The following is a 15,949-nucleotide window of genomic DNA, read 5'->3' on the forward strand; positions in this document are numbered from 1 at the left end:
TGGGAATATAGGGAAAAATAAGAAGTCATAATTCTTTGTAAGGTTCATGTAACCTCATAGAAGAACCCAGACATACAAGCAATGATGATATTAAGTATTTTTTTCTTTCAAATACTTACAGGAAGTGGAATTTTCATATAATGCTGGTTTTGGAGGCCAAGGTCAGTATTTATGCATTCATTTTTGTTGTAAAGCCAAAAAACCCTCTGTATTTTAATGAATCATATTTGTATTTCACTGACTGCACTAAAAACAAAATCAATTTTAGCAATTGATGAAACCCATGAAAAATCTCTCATTCATTCCTCCCCCACTCCAACATTCTTTCTTTTCTCAGTGTGTCATGTTTCTGTCCACAAGAAAGACTGTTCTTTAAATAAGTATTTCAGCACAGATTTTGCTACTTCTGCCTGGAATGCCTCTCGACAAATTTACAGCAAAGGTATCTTACCCTCCAAAAACTATCTCATGCAAGTTTTCTCAATTTCCAAACAATATGCTATCACACTCTAATATGTATGGTAATTACTTTTGGTGTTGTCTTTACACCATCCCCCACTTCTATGTCCCCTGAGCATAAACTACTTGAGGGTATCCACCATTTTTCACTCATTTTGCAGGTCCTGTAGGGTTTAGCATGCAGAAAGTGCTCAGTAAATATTCAATGAACTTAAACAATCCAATTAATAATACTTTCACATTGTTTCTGAAATTTAAAAAATCAAACATATTAATGGAAGAGTAAATTAATTTTATTGACTGATGAAAAACTAAAGTGATAAGAAGTATGGATAGTAAACAATAATCATTGAGTTCTGCTGGAATTCTATTTTTCTTCTTTTCACTTTAAGCCAAAAGGACATAAAATTATAGACTGTTAGTGAGCTAATAATTTTAAAGTTTCTTCAACAAAAACTGCATAGTTTAGCAGTTGCACAGCATTAAATATATACATTTTTGCAAAACCCTGAAAGTTTTAATTTTTGTGTTGACCTCAAAGGCTAATGGAATCACCTACACTGGTCGGATTCAGAGTTTCTTTTCCCTTTTCTGCCACCCTGTAAAGAAAAATAGGGCAAATTATTTAGGAAGTATCATTTTAGGGGCATTTGCATTTTAAGAATAAATGAGACCAAAGGCATTTTGAGTATGAGAAAGAAGTAATTTTGTTGCAAATTTGAATGTGCATACCACTAAATTATTTTTACAAGGTTATTTTTTATTATGTTCAGTTAGCTACTGTACAGTATACTCGTCATTAGTTTTTGACATAGTACTCAATAACTCATTAGTTCTGCATAACACCCAGTGCTCACCACAACATGTGTCTTCCTTTTTACAAATGGTTAAAGCAGGTTGGATGAAAGAGTTACTTCTACTTGAATTAGTTTAGACTTAGTGAGATCACCAATATTTTATTTTTTAGGGCTCCTTTGGACGGTCCCAGGTTTTTAAACATATATAATTTTTGATCAATACTAAAATAAACAATTTGCTTCATATAATCAGCAAATTTGCTAATTCAGTTCATTACCTTTTAGAATAATTCAATTTCTAATCCAAGTTAGTCTTGTTCATATTAGACAGCATTAGAAATCTGATTTTGTTCATCAGTGAGTTGAAAAGCAGGTTATACTTTTCATATTGCTCAGTGACATATATGAATCTGTATTTAATTTTCTCCAAATGAAACTCCACCTATGGTATTTGATTTGAGCCAAGGAAGTAGGAGCTTAAAAGATAAGAAGTATTTTACATTTATTACTTTTAACATAACATTTTCTGCCTGACTCTGAGTTAAAAAGCAAATACTCAGTGTAGAAATACAGAAAGTACCAAGGTACAAAAAAGGAAATTAAAATCATTCTTAACTACTCTACCCCCCATTTTAACCAAAGTAATGGTTTGATGTATTTTCCTTACAATAATTTTATAGTTTTCTCTTCCATTTTTATAAATGATGGCAATGATACCCAAACTTAGTTGATCAACAGAATCACTTAAATGGTAATATTTTTCAAATTCTGATGTCTAGGCTTTATCCCAGATCTATTTATTTATAATTACCAGAAGTGGGCTGCACAATCTGTAATTCAAAAAGTTCCCAAGTGATTCTTGGTCACTTTCGTGGTCAGCCACGTTTGGGAACTAGTACTTGTCTGTGGAAGTGCATTCCTTAAAGTGGTGGTTCTATCAGGGGCACATGGAATCCAGACCCATTTACTAGTGTTGGCAGCTACTCTTTGTTGCTTTCAACCTTGTTCTGCTTATAACTTCCCTCTTAGTGGTCACAAACATTTCTACATCAACCTTTTTTAAATAAAAAATCAAGTACAAGAATGCCATTATTCATCCCTGACCAATTAAAAGTTTTGCACAGATTCATTCAAAGAAAAAAAAGTAGAAGAGGATATATGGGACCTGAGATGTGTAATGCCATGTATTAAAAACAAAATTTATTTCCTGTAGCAGGAAAATACAAATACATTTATTAAAAACTTTCCTACAAAGTAGATACCCACTATGCATAAGTACCAGTGTTATACAGCTTAAAACTCTTACCTTGTTTTTCAACAAGATTAAAAACAAAAACAAAACAAAACAAAAAAACCCACACAAAATTCAAGGATCTTTTTCCAAGTCTCCCAGGCAAAGGGAATTCTCCTTCCTAGACTGATGAGAGGTCAAACCTGGGGCTGTTAAAACTTCTGTGTTCTCCAGGCCAACAGTGGTGGCTTTCAAACCTTTTTGACTATGACCCCCCACATTAATTAACACATTTTTATATCATGACTTAGACACACATACGTACATACAAATATATGTGTGCGTGTGTATATACACACATATACATATACACATATATTGAAACAACTGATTTTTTTTTACTGCTTCATCCAGAAAAAAATGCTGAGTGCCAGCTTGTAAATGCAGAAGAAATAATAGAATTAGAAAAAAAATCACTATTTTGCAACCACCAAAATAATAACTGATACAAATATCATCAATGGATGTTAAAACCATTGGGTAAAAAGAAAAGGATATTCACACAATCTCAAAGTATCACTTCACATATTTATTAATTATAAAGGGGGAAAGATTATCTTTACAATGGAGATATCTAGGAGAAACTGCTGTACCCAAGTGATCAAAATTATATGACAGGACAAATGTCATTATGGACCTTCCCTCAGTGCAGTTCCTGGCACATATGCCACATCATGTACCAAGGATTTTACTTAAGTTATTGCTGCATAGACCAATATTTAGAATAACCCTAACATTTCCTTAAGTGTAAATTATATGACCAATAACAACAAAATTATTAATACATTTGGCAAAACAGATTTTGGACTGAATAAAATAGTGCTTTATTCTCACATAGTATCTATTCTAAATGTATTATTTGGGATGAGAACACTTTCAAAATTATAAAAGCATACCTGGTATTTGGCTAGTTCTGCTTGTAATAGTTTCACTTTAGATCTTTCTTGTTCTAACGCAGCATGAAGTGAAGTCACCTAAAACCAAATGTTCAATTTAAAAAAGACTTTGTCTCTTTAGGCAAATACTCTTAATTCTTAAAGTTTACTCACAATGATGAATTCGATTACTAGATGAACAGACATCAGAGAAGAACCACCTCCCACCCACCAAGCACACACAGAATTTCAGTTAGGCATATTACTCAGTTTTATCCTGAAGACAAACAGGAGAAGCTCACTATTCTAAGAGAAAATGCGGAGTCAAGATGGGAAGGGAAGAAAGTCAAATCCACGAACGGGGTAAGTTCTCTCTGCCCTTTTTACCTCTATATTAGCCTGCATCAACTAAAATACAACCGTATCTTCCCTTAGTCTTCAGGACATACCCACCTCTCTCAGCACAGTAAACAGAATCTTCACTCATTTGCTGTTACATGATAATAATGAAGTATAATTTGTTTCACTTTATCACCGTTGATGGGCTGTATTTTTGTTCAATCGAGTTCCATAATTTAGGACTATAGAAAAATAGCTTAAGAAAACCAGTCCTGTGTATTTCACAGTTTTTCTTACCTGTATAGTTAGCTCATTCTTGATACTTTGTGATTCATCAACTTGCAGAAGTATTTCTGCTTTATCTTTCACTGACAAGAAAGGAAAAACAGCAGTATAATCTTTTCAATCACTCAAATACCTGAACAATACTTTAGTGAACCAAGACAGCAGTGTAGTTGGGCAAAAATTCATTGTCCTTATACTGAATGAATTATTTCTTAATTCTATATAGCTCTTATTTTTTCACTGGTAAATTCTGACCATGATTATTACTACAGCAGTTTTTCTTGGAAATTTTACATTTTCTGTGGTATTAAAATATGAATTGTATAGACAGCTTGAAAGATAAATTTTTTCCAGCTATTCTAAAGAGGACAAGGACATAAACAATTTCTCATAGGAATAAAACAAATATCTGGACTAATCTTAAAGCAAGATTTTAAAAACAAGGTAGAATGTTTTCATTTTGTTTTGTTTTGTTTTGTTAAATTGTCAGGGTGAGCAGCACCGTAAAGCCCACAAAAATGATTCTTATCTGACTGTTCACACCAATGAGCACTGTCAAATGAAAGTAGCTCATATGATCATAACTGATTACATTATACACCTGTGGTCTTTCAGAACTCTTCCTTTGTCTAGAGGTTTTCCCTCTTTGGGGAAGCAAGGGATCTATCTATATTTCGGCCCCTAGGTTTCCTAAGCTTTAAAAATCTCCACATGACTAACAACTTCTTTAACCCATGATAATGGTTACAATGCATGACAAACTAACTCCTCAACTTTGAAAACAAACCAGGAGAGACTGAAGAAGTAACACGGTAAAAAATTTAGTGAAGGAGGAAAAGATCAAATATATAGTACTGTTGTCACCACAGCTCTACCAATATAGCACTGTAATTCAAATTTATCTTTCACAGTTCAATGCAGTAAGGTGAGACACTGTGTCAAGAATCAAATCAGTCTCTCAAGATTCAACTTGGTAACTTTCACATCCCCTCTCCCCAGAATTAGGCATACTCCCTGAGAACTAGTGATTTTTAATAATTATGTAACATTTCAATTATAGTCAGTTTTCCAACATGCTTGTTTTGAAAACACAAATTTGTTTCATTGAGATAGCTGTATTATGCAACAACTTGATCATAACATAAATTTTGCATTTGCTTGAGCATAATTTCACAAATACAGAAAACAGCACCCATGCACACACCTCAAACATCTACCAGCTATCTCTGTTCACTGTTAAGAACCACACCAACTTTGCATCCTTCCATTGTTTCACAGTAACACACAACCTGCAGAAGCCTACTTCCACCAGTAAACCTAAGGCAGCCTTAGTGCCATATTTATTATAGTATTTGTGTTTAACTACTTTAACATGTATAAAACTGTGTTACTGTTATTATTAAGTTCCCAACTTTTTTTTAATGTGTCTCTGATGAAGTTTTTTTTTTTTTGAGTGTTGCACCCTCCTAACCCCATTTTCCTATAAACCCTGTGGTTTTAATTGTGTGCTTTGAAGAGTTTGATGATTTTTAGGAATATGTGTTGCATTATAATAGAGCTGACTGTATTCACACTCAACATTATAAATGCTAGAGTATGTGTGCCCTAATGTACTGTATTTTTCATGTAATAGTTCTATATAAAATTCTTCTATTGGATTTTAATTTAAATTCAATTAGCCAACATGTAGTACATCATTAGTTTTTGACATAGTGTCCAATGATTCATTTGTTGCATATAACACCCAGTGCACACCACATCACGTGCCCTCCTTAATGCCCATCACTGAGCTACTTGTATTTTTTTTTAAGTAACCTCTACACCCAACATGGGGTTTGAACTCACGACCATGAGATCAAGAGTCAGCCTGGCATCCCTACTTGGATTTTTTTTATAATATACAGTATGGACACTGATGTTATTTACTGGTAGCATTTTAAATGTATTTTTGAGAGAAAGGTTTTATCAATTAACTTTTTCACTTTTCACAAATGTTTCCCTAAATAGAATATTACTTTGTTTTTACATATTTAAAAATCATGCATCCCTTGTCCAATGATACCCCTAATTTCTTCAATTAGAAATACAGCTTGTAAACAATTATTTTTTTCATAATTTTGTTCTGTCCAAATAATGCCTTTCCCCATTATTCTTTAACTTGTATTTCATCATAATTAAGGGATATGCTAGATTATAAAAAATAGTAAAGTTATCAAACAGGAAGTCTGAATCTATTTCAACACCATATAATCTGTTCAACTGAACATGATTCCTGAACATGAGTAAAACATACTCATATGTTTTGATAACTGTTGTTTAATATAGTTTAAATTTTGATTGGACAATTCCATTCCCAGTATCTTCAATTTGGTATCTTGTTTATTCTGATTCAAGGTAAGTTTCACAATTTTGTGAACACTATACAGTACTCACAAGAGATCTATTTGGAATATCACTGACACAGATTAACAGGGAAAACTGTTTATTAAACTTAACTTTGTTTATTCAGAAGATTTTCTCTTATTCAGATCTTTCTATGTGATTTTTATGATATATAATTTCCTTTGCATAAGCTTCATATTAAAAAATTAACACACTTCCTTTTCTGTTATGAATGAAAAATTTTCAAAGAACTTTCAAGGTAAGTATCATAATCAGGAATGCAACTGATGTTGATGTTGATATACTTTACTAAGGTGATTATCTCTAATCATTTTATATTGATTTCCTTGGCTTCCTGCTGCTGAAATATTGCCGAAGTTTAGAGCGGCTGCAAAAGTATAAAGAGTTGGGGAGGGGCGCCTGGGTGGCTCAGTCGGTTAAGTGTTCAACTCTTGGTTTTGGCTCAGGTCATGATCTCAGGGTTGTGAGATCAAGCCCCACGTCGGGCCCTGCGCTCAGCACAGAATCTTCTTGTTCCTCTCCCTCTGCTCTTCTTCCTGCTCATGTGTGCACACACGCTCTCACTCTCTCTCTCTCTCTCTCTCTCTCTCACTCTAAAATAAATAAATGAATTTTTTTAAAAAAAGACTGGGGGAAAGGAGGGAAGGAAAACCTAAAATGATGATATATATTTTCCTCTAATAATTAAAAAGAGAATCTTAAGCAAGGTCTATTCTTGTTTTCCTGCTGAATGTGGTTCAATACTTTATAAGAATTGAAATTTTAAGCTTTTTCTTACCTGAATAGTTGGAAACTTGTATTATACTAAGGTGCTGTAAGAGTGACTTGTAATAATAAAATTATCAGCAACACTTCAATCTGAATTACTCTGGGAAAATTTTTTATTTTATTGAGTTAATCATATATCTCGAAAAATTATCTTCAAATATTTTTTAAGGTTACCTTTAATTCCAAAAACACACAAATCACTTACTTTCACCTTCCTGAAGCATTTTCAATAACTGTGCATTTCTTGCCTTTACTTCTTTATACTTTGCCTAATAGTCAAAGAAAAAAGATTTAATTTTTTAAAAGTAAATGATATAATTAATGATTTGCTCTGAATTTACGGAGCTATGAATTCTACGCTTGCTGAAAGACAGAAATTACTTTTGAAAGTAATAGGATGGAGGAAAAGGTATTCATTACTGTCTCCTCCTAAATTAATTTCATGGTACAATAACAGAAATTAATATTTTAAGTGATTGAAAAATAAGAAAGAGATAAAACTGGAAAAAATTCAGGATAATACTAAATTTTCTTGAAGTTTTCTTTTTTTCCTTAAAAAAAACACTTATACAAGTCAAAATAATTAGATGAAAACAAAGAAAGATGATTCACAGCTCTAGACCAAGACTGTCCAGTTCTATACTAGAACTTTCAGTATCTGTTCTGTATCGCCATTGTCCAATATGTGGCTACTAACTACTGAGAGTGCCTAGGTACACACACACACAGTAGTTACAGAACTGTTCAGCACAGTACTATGTCTGCTCATTTAAGGCTTTATTAATCTCTCATTATTTCATTAACTATATGTTGTTAAAGTAACTTTTAGTTGATATGAATTAATAATTTACTGGAATTTCTTTCAATTCTTTTTCATTTCTTTTTCCTAATGACTTAGCTTCTTCTCATAATATAGAGATGACACAATTATACACTTATGAACAAGAGAAAATATGTTCCCACATCAACATCTTTATTCCAAGGAATTTTCCCCCTACACTACCCTTATTCAACATATCTTAAACAGACTTAATTATTTATACATATTTAATATATTAACACATTGGAGAAAACAATACATTTAATACATCGTGGAAAAACAAAAGATCAGAGAAAGAAAGCAGATCAGTATAAGAAACTTGTCATTTCTTCTCTTAACACGTATGCACGTAAGTACAGAAGTTACTTATTCAAAAATCTGTTTTGTAAAGCATATGTATTTTAAATTAAGGTCAATAAAGATGGCTTTTACTAAACACTCTATCCAGTAAATTGCTGACAATAAACCAGTAATGATATTCAGCAATACTGTAGACAATATCCTGAACGGAAGTAAACACCACAGTAAATATAAAGGGAACAGAACTTCTGAGAAGCTTAGGAATGAATAAGGGAGGTAAGTCAGAGGGACACATGAAAATATGAAGGGGAAAAACACACATAGTTAACTACAAGTAGATTCACTATGAATATATATCCACTATGAATATGAAACTGTTTCTAAGAAACTCTCTCTCAGGGCCTCAATCAATGTTAATAATCTTGCCTAACTCTATCTCCTGCTCAAGCCTGTTGTCCAAGGTACAGATCAGTATACAAGAGACATCTCTTAAAGCAGGCTTCGGGTCTAAGGTCAGCTCATAAAGCATAAATTGCAAACAAGCAAAATTACCTATGAAAAATCTTTATGTTGCCCATAAAAATAGCATATATAGTTTTGTATATACAACCCTGAATAGCAAATTTATCTATAAAAACAAAATGTATAACATACTAATGTCATGCAATTTAAAAGAGCATAAATGAAATATACAGGACCCTTATTAGCATTTTTAATTTCATGAAAAAGAGAGCACTTAGGTTAAATGATACATATATTGTGAGTTCAGCTGCATCCTGAACATCTATGCCTACATCCATAGCCATTTCAAACTCAGCCTATACAAAATCAGATATTAGTCCCCAGTGCCCAAACGTGTTCGAAATGTGCTCTTCCTCTCACATTCCATACCTGTTCATTGTTTTACTACACTGTCTTCACTCTAGGCTTCATGCATGCATATATATATATATATATATATATATATATATATATATGCACACACACACACATATATACACACCCATATATAATACATATATACATATGTATATATATAATACATATATAATACACATACATATGTACATATACATATATTATACATAATACATATACACATATATTTCATACATATTTTATATACGTCTTATGAATTTATTTATATACATCTTATAATATATTTAGGCCAAGTTTTTAGGTAAGAATTGAAGTATATATTCATTTAGCACCAATCCAGTGGTTCTAATTGCAGTTCTTTTTTTTTGCCCATAATTTATGAAGCTTTGGGTTTATTTAATTCTATTTTTTTCATCATGATAAGTGTACTCTTTAATCCCCATCACCTATTTCCCCCATCCCACCCACCTCCCCTCTGGTAACCATCAGTTTGTTCTCTATAGTTAAGATTCTGTTTCTTGGTTTGTCTCTTCCCCCCCCTTTTTTTTGTTTCTTTGGTTTTTTTGTTGTTTTGTTTCTTAAATTCCACATATGAGTGAGACCATATGGTGTTTGTCTTTCTCTGACTTATTTCACTTAGCATTATATTCTCTAGATCCATCCATGCTGTTGCAAATGGCAAGATTTCATTCTTTTTATGGCTGAATAATATTCCATCACACACACACACACACACACACGCACACGCACACACAAACACACACATGCCACATCTTCTTTATCTTTGTTGTGCCCAACAAAAGAAAACTATAAATCACAAAAAAAAAAAGCTAAGGGAGTGGGTGAATGCAGTCCAAAAATGTTTCAGTAGGTATAATTCCTAATGGCATGTGTAGAAGAGAAGGAAAATATAAGAACCATCAGGGCTGGAACTTGATTTATCATTTTTTTCACTATTACGTTATGTGGGGCCCAGAAAACTACCTGGCACATTACAGACACTCAGTAAATAACTGTTGAGTGAACAAATATTAGTCAAAAAAGAATGACACTTGAAATGAATGAGATTTTTTGAAAAGCCTAAGGAAGCAAGTAAAAGAGTAACATGTAGGTTTGTGGTTTTAAAAACAAATGTATAAATAACAAGTGTTGGTGAGCATGTGGAGAAATTGGAACCCCTGTGCATTGATGATGGGAATGGAAAAAGGTGCAGGTGCTATGGAAAACAGTCTGGCAGTTTCTCCAGAAGTTAAACATAGAATTACTATATGATCCAGCAATTCCACTTTTAGGTATATACCCAAAAGAACTGAAAGCAGAGACTCAGATACTTGTGCACTAATGTTCATGGCAGCATTGTTCACAATAGTGAAATGGTGGAACAACGCAAGTGTCCACAAATGGAATAGAATAAACAAAACGTAGTGTATGTGTGTATGTATGTGTGTATATATATATTAATATACACATACACACGATGGACTATTATTCACCCATAAAAAGAATGAAATTGTATTCATGCAAAAACATGGATGAAACTTGAAAACATTATGCTAAGTGAAATAAGCCAGACACACAAAGACAAATATATGATTCCACTTATATGAAGAAACTAGAATAAAGCAAATTCATTGGGATTAGAGGTTACAGGGATTGCAAGAAAAGGGAAATGGGGGTGTTATTTAATGGGTACAGAATTTGGGATGATGAAAAAGTTCTGGAAATAGATAGTGGTGGTAACTACACAACACTGTGAAGATAATTAACGCCAATTAGTTATACACTTAAAAATGGTTAAAATGGCAAATTTAATATTATATATATTTTCACATGATAAAAAATCATGTTATTCAGATTTTATATCATTGGGAGTTTAAAAACCTAAACAGCAGAAATGTTATTTCTATTAATCAAATATTATACATATTAACATACAAGAAAAACAGAAAAGTGCAATTTTATAGAATTCGTTTACAGCAGTAAATAATTACAAACCTCCCATTGAGTGATCACATTTTTCAGCTTCTGGATTTCAGCATCTTTCCTTTCAAGTTCCAACTTTAGTCTTTCAATTCTTCCATCTTTCAGAACTACTTCCTGTGAGAGAAAAACACTATTTTAGAACTAAGATAGTTCTGGGGTGCCTGGCTCAGTCAGTACAGCATGTGACTCTTGATCTCAGGGTTTTGAGTTTAAGCTTCAACTTGGGTGTAAGATTACTTAAAAATAAAATCTTTAAAAAAACAAAACAAAACACTAAGATAGTTCTACCAATTCTGGTTTACAATATTCCTCTGTGAAAAGTTTAAGAGGAAAAAAATCCCGATTTTCCTGATTTCAATTCATTTTCTAAAGCAACTTTAAACTGCTGACAATATTTCTGCTTCTACCCAAATATATAATTGTAATTATTGTGAAAGCGAATAAGATATTTATGATTAATCTCAAACTACAAACAGAATAATATTAGAGCTTTGAAATATTTCTATACTGGAATAAAACATATTAAAAATGCTCTGTTACAAGCTGTCATTCGTCTATCTTTAAAACCCAAAAGAATTGAAAACTTACGAGAAATAATAAATAGTAATAAGTTTTTATAATTATTTTCAATTATAAAAAATAAATAACAAAAAACAAAACCCCAAAATTAAGAACTTTTCTCTATATCAGTAATTAGCAGGTAGAAAAAATAACTAGAAAAACCATTTCTCCCAGTAGCTATAAAAAATATCCCTAAAAATAAAATTCAGAAATGTTTAGGATCTGTAAGGGAAACCGTAAAATATTGAAAAAGATGGAACAAAGTGATGGGAAGACTAAATATTACTTTGTAAATTCAATAAAATTTCAATTGAAATTCCAGTCAAAATTTCAGCTGGGAGAACACAGGATAGAAACAAAAAGTTAATGCAATGCAGAAGAATTTACCTAACCAAATAATTATACACCACACAGCAAAAATAACTACAAGTGTGGTCAGGGCACCTGGGTTAACAGAGCAGTGTACCAGAAAAGAAAGTCCAGGAAGAGATTTCAGATATAAGAATTTATTGTAATATAATTCTGGTATTTTAAAAATGTGAGAAAAGGCTGAATTACAGAATAAATGTAGGTTACAGGATAAGTGGCTAACTGGGGAAAAAAATCAAGTTAAATAAATCCCTGCCATATTGCACCACAGACCCAGACAAATTTAAGTGCAAAAAAATCATCCCAAAGTCAAATAACTCTGAAATCACTAAAAATGATACCGAACTATAAAATACATTCACATGGTCTCAATATTATGACATTATATGCAAAGAAAACATTCTGAAAGGACATATACTAAAAATTTACTAACTCTTAGGAGATTTATTTTTGTGAGATTATGGAAATTTTGCTTTATTCTTTAAAAATTTGTTTTATCAAAATTGTTTTATATGGAGTACAGAATCATTGAATAATATAAAATACTCTTCTAATTTTGAAAAAATGGAAGCACATAAGTAAAAATAAAATCTAGATGAATATCTATCATCCTTGAGTAGGAAAGCCCTCTGAACATAATACCAAATGAAGGAAACTAAAAGGAAAAGACTGATACATTTAACTTGATGAAAAATCTCCAAAAACACTAAAACAAAATTGAAAGATAAATGAGACCCTTATGGTTTGCCTCCCTCTCTGTTTTTATCTTATTTTATTGAAACTGGAAAAAATAGTCACAACCATATGACAGGCATTACAACCAATAAACACGAGAAAGTATATAATCTCAGTGGAAAGCAAAGAAATGTTATATCAAACTGGTACATTTAAATTTTTTTTTTCTCAGTGTGGAGTAACTGAAAGGGATTTAGTTATTTAAAAATTCAATTATTTAATGTATAAGAATTATTACTTAATAACCCAAAATGCTCACCATCTTTATTTAACTAAAAAATGGTCCATATAATAGTTTCTACATTATTAGAGGAAAAATAAGCATATATCCATAGAAAAGTAGGACCAAAATAAAGTATCAATAGTTTTCTCCACGTCAATAAAATTAAGGTCATTTTTTCCCACTGCATCTATAAACTGAGATAATATCTACCAACTTCATAATTAACTGTGCAAATTAAATAACCATCTTAAGTACTTAATATAGTATCTGGCAAATATATAGTAAAGCCCTCAAATATTAATTTTTGCCATTATCATTTCTCCACTTATCAGTAGTCTCCAAAATTTCTTTAACAAAGATGACTTTTTGGGATTCCTGGGTGGCTCAATCGGCTAAGTGTTTGCCTTTACCTCAGGTCATGATCCCAGGATCCTGGGATCAAGTCCCACATCGTATTCCTTGCTCAGCAGGGAGCCTGCTTCTCCCTCTGCCTCCTGCTCCCCCTACTTGTACTCTCTCTCTGACAAAAAAATAAATAAAATCTTTAAAAAAAAAAAAAAGATTACTTTTTGAGGCACCTGGGTGGCTCAGTTGGTTAAGCATCTGACTGTTGGTTTCGGTTCGGGTCATGACCTCAGGGTCCTGGGATTGAGCCCCAGGTCAGGCTCAGCGTGCAGCGGGGAGTCTGCTGGAGATTCTCTCTTTCCCTCTCCCTCTGACCCTTCCCACCACTCACATACACACACTCTCTCTCTAAAATAAATAAACAAATCTTTTCAAAAAAAATCAAGATCACTTTTTAAAAATGAAAAATCATACTGTTTTCATGTGCATTCATTTTTATAAAGCCCTATATTTCAATTAATACTTTAAAAAATATCTTTTAAGTAGAAAATATTATGCACTAAAATGAGGATACAAGGATGTACAAGATAAAGTCGGTGTCCACAAAAGATTTTTAATCTGTTAAGAAGGATAATAAAAATGTGCCGTGTGAAATGTGCCATAAGAAAAACAAAATGCTGTGGGGTAAAAAAAGAAGGAAAGATCATATCCAGGTTTTTTGTGTTTGGTGTTTGGGGTGGGGCAATGAAGGCAAGCTTCAGAGAGAAGATGACAAGTGACATGAACCTTGAGCAAAGCCAGGGAGGATTGAGCATTCTGTGATAGGTGTGCTTTGCTCTAGCTAGGAGAAAATCTGGGAAAGAACATGGCTGAAGTTAATTAGGTTGAAACTACACCATAGAACAACGCTTTTATACTTACTTGACAGTGATCCACATTAAGGAATGTTTTAGATCATGACCCAGAATACACCCATGTCAGTGTACGTGTATGTACTTATGTGTGTATGCTGTATATGTGCACATATACACAGAGAAACAAATTTTGTAAAATATGAATAGATAGATGTCATATGCTCTTGAAATTCTTCTTTTTTTTCCTATTATCTCTTTTTCTACTACCTATGTATAAACCTACTAAATTGATTTTTGGACTGGTTATATGAGGTGGCACTCTCAGTTTGAAAAGCACAGCCTGACGACTTCACATATCAGGTTAAGGATACTGTACTTGATTCAACAGACATTGAAGTTTAAGGACTTGGTGTGGCATGGTGGATGTCATGCTTTTTAAAAGTCATTTGGTAGCAGTGTATAACAGAAATTACTCCTAGCATTAGAAGGCAGGAAGCAGAAAGAGTTGTTAAAAATTACTGAAATAATACCAGTAAGAGATAATGAGGACCAAAATTAGAAAAGTGCTTGTGAAAAGGGAAGACAAGATAGATTGAAGAAATATTTCAACAATTAAAAACTCCCACACCTTGAAAAACAGAAAAGTGAAAAATACTTCTTTCTCTATCTCTTTCCTCTCTCCATTTTTCTCCTTCCTCAAAGAAAGAAAGCTCTTCTTTTTGCCATGGTTAAATCATCTTTTCCTGTACATTAATATACCCAGGAATTTTTAAAGGTGAAAATAAATCATCCCTAAAGTGAGTGTTTTTCTAAATGGTTTCAATCTTTTTCTTTTCCCCGTTACAATGATAGACTGAGAAAATCTAAATTTTTTTAATTATGAAAAATTTTGCATTTGCCATAGAAATATATAATGACACACATAAGGTAAAAAGAAAATAACCCTATAGGTAGGTTAAGAATTTGAACATTATCAAAATTTTGGCATCCCCCATGTGCCTCTTCCCAATCATACCTCTTTCCCTTTCCACCTGAGGATATCCCCTATTATGAATTTTGTACTGTTGTTCTCTTCCTTTGTTATTAGTCTTTTACTGCATATATATATATATATATATATATATATATCACCAAATAATACATTAAACTTACTATTTTTTAAAATATATATAAATGGTATCAAACTATTATTTGGTGACTTGCTTTTTCATTAAACATTATGTTTTTGATATTCATCCATGTTGCTACATATAACTGTAGTCATTCATTTCTCCTATCAATTTTGTTATTATGAACAACTGAGTTTTGAACATTCTTCTTGAACGTGTCTCCAGGTTTAATCTAGAGTAGGATTTCTATAACATAGAGTCTGCCCATCATCTTCAACTTGAAAAGTTAATACTGGTTGCTAGGGTCTGGGGGAAAAGGGAACAAGGAGAGGCCGGTAAAATGTTCCAAACTTCCAGCTATAAGATGAATAAGGTTGGAGAATCTAATGTATAACATGATGACTATAACTGATAACCCTGCATTGCATAACTGATGTTTTAAGAGGCTAGAACTTAAATATTCTAAAAAAAAAAAAAAAAGATAAATATGTGAGATGTAAATGTGTTAATTAACTAGGTGGGAGGAAACACTTCATAATGTTTAGGTATATCAA

The 15,949-nt window shown here is 32.3% G+C and overlaps 1 protein-coding gene across 2 annotated transcripts in view; it reads right to left on the reverse strand.

Moving 5' to 3' along the window:
* Positions 1 to 715: 715 nt before the first annotated feature.
* The window catches only part of GKAP1 (G kinase anchoring protein 1), a 75,712-nt gene continuing 60,478 nt past the window's right edge, over positions 716 to 15,949 (reverse strand). For both annotated transcript variants that reach the window (XM_034646819.1, XM_034646818.1), the window contains 5 exons: positions 11,212 to 11,313; positions 7,423 to 7,486; positions 4,059 to 4,129; positions 3,444 to 3,521; positions 716 to 1,058 (listed from right to left, as the gene is read on the reverse strand). In XM_034646819.1, the coding sequence (XP_034502710.1) occupies positions 1,011 to 1,058; positions 3,444 to 3,521; positions 4,059 to 4,129; positions 7,423 to 7,486; positions 11,212 to 11,313 (363 nt within the window). In that variant the 3' untranslated portion in view covers positions 716 to 1,010. The remainder of the gene's footprint in view (positions 1,059 to 3,443; positions 3,522 to 4,058; positions 4,130 to 7,422; positions 7,487 to 11,211; positions 11,314 to 15,949) is intronic.

The sequence above is a fragment of the Ailuropoda melanoleuca genome, chromosome 17, assembly GCF_002007445.2.
Source record: "Ailuropoda melanoleuca isolate Jingjing chromosome 17, ASM200744v2, whole genome shotgun sequence".
NCBI classification, from domain to species: Eukaryota; Metazoa; Chordata; class Mammalia; order Carnivora; family Ursidae; genus Ailuropoda; species Ailuropoda melanoleuca.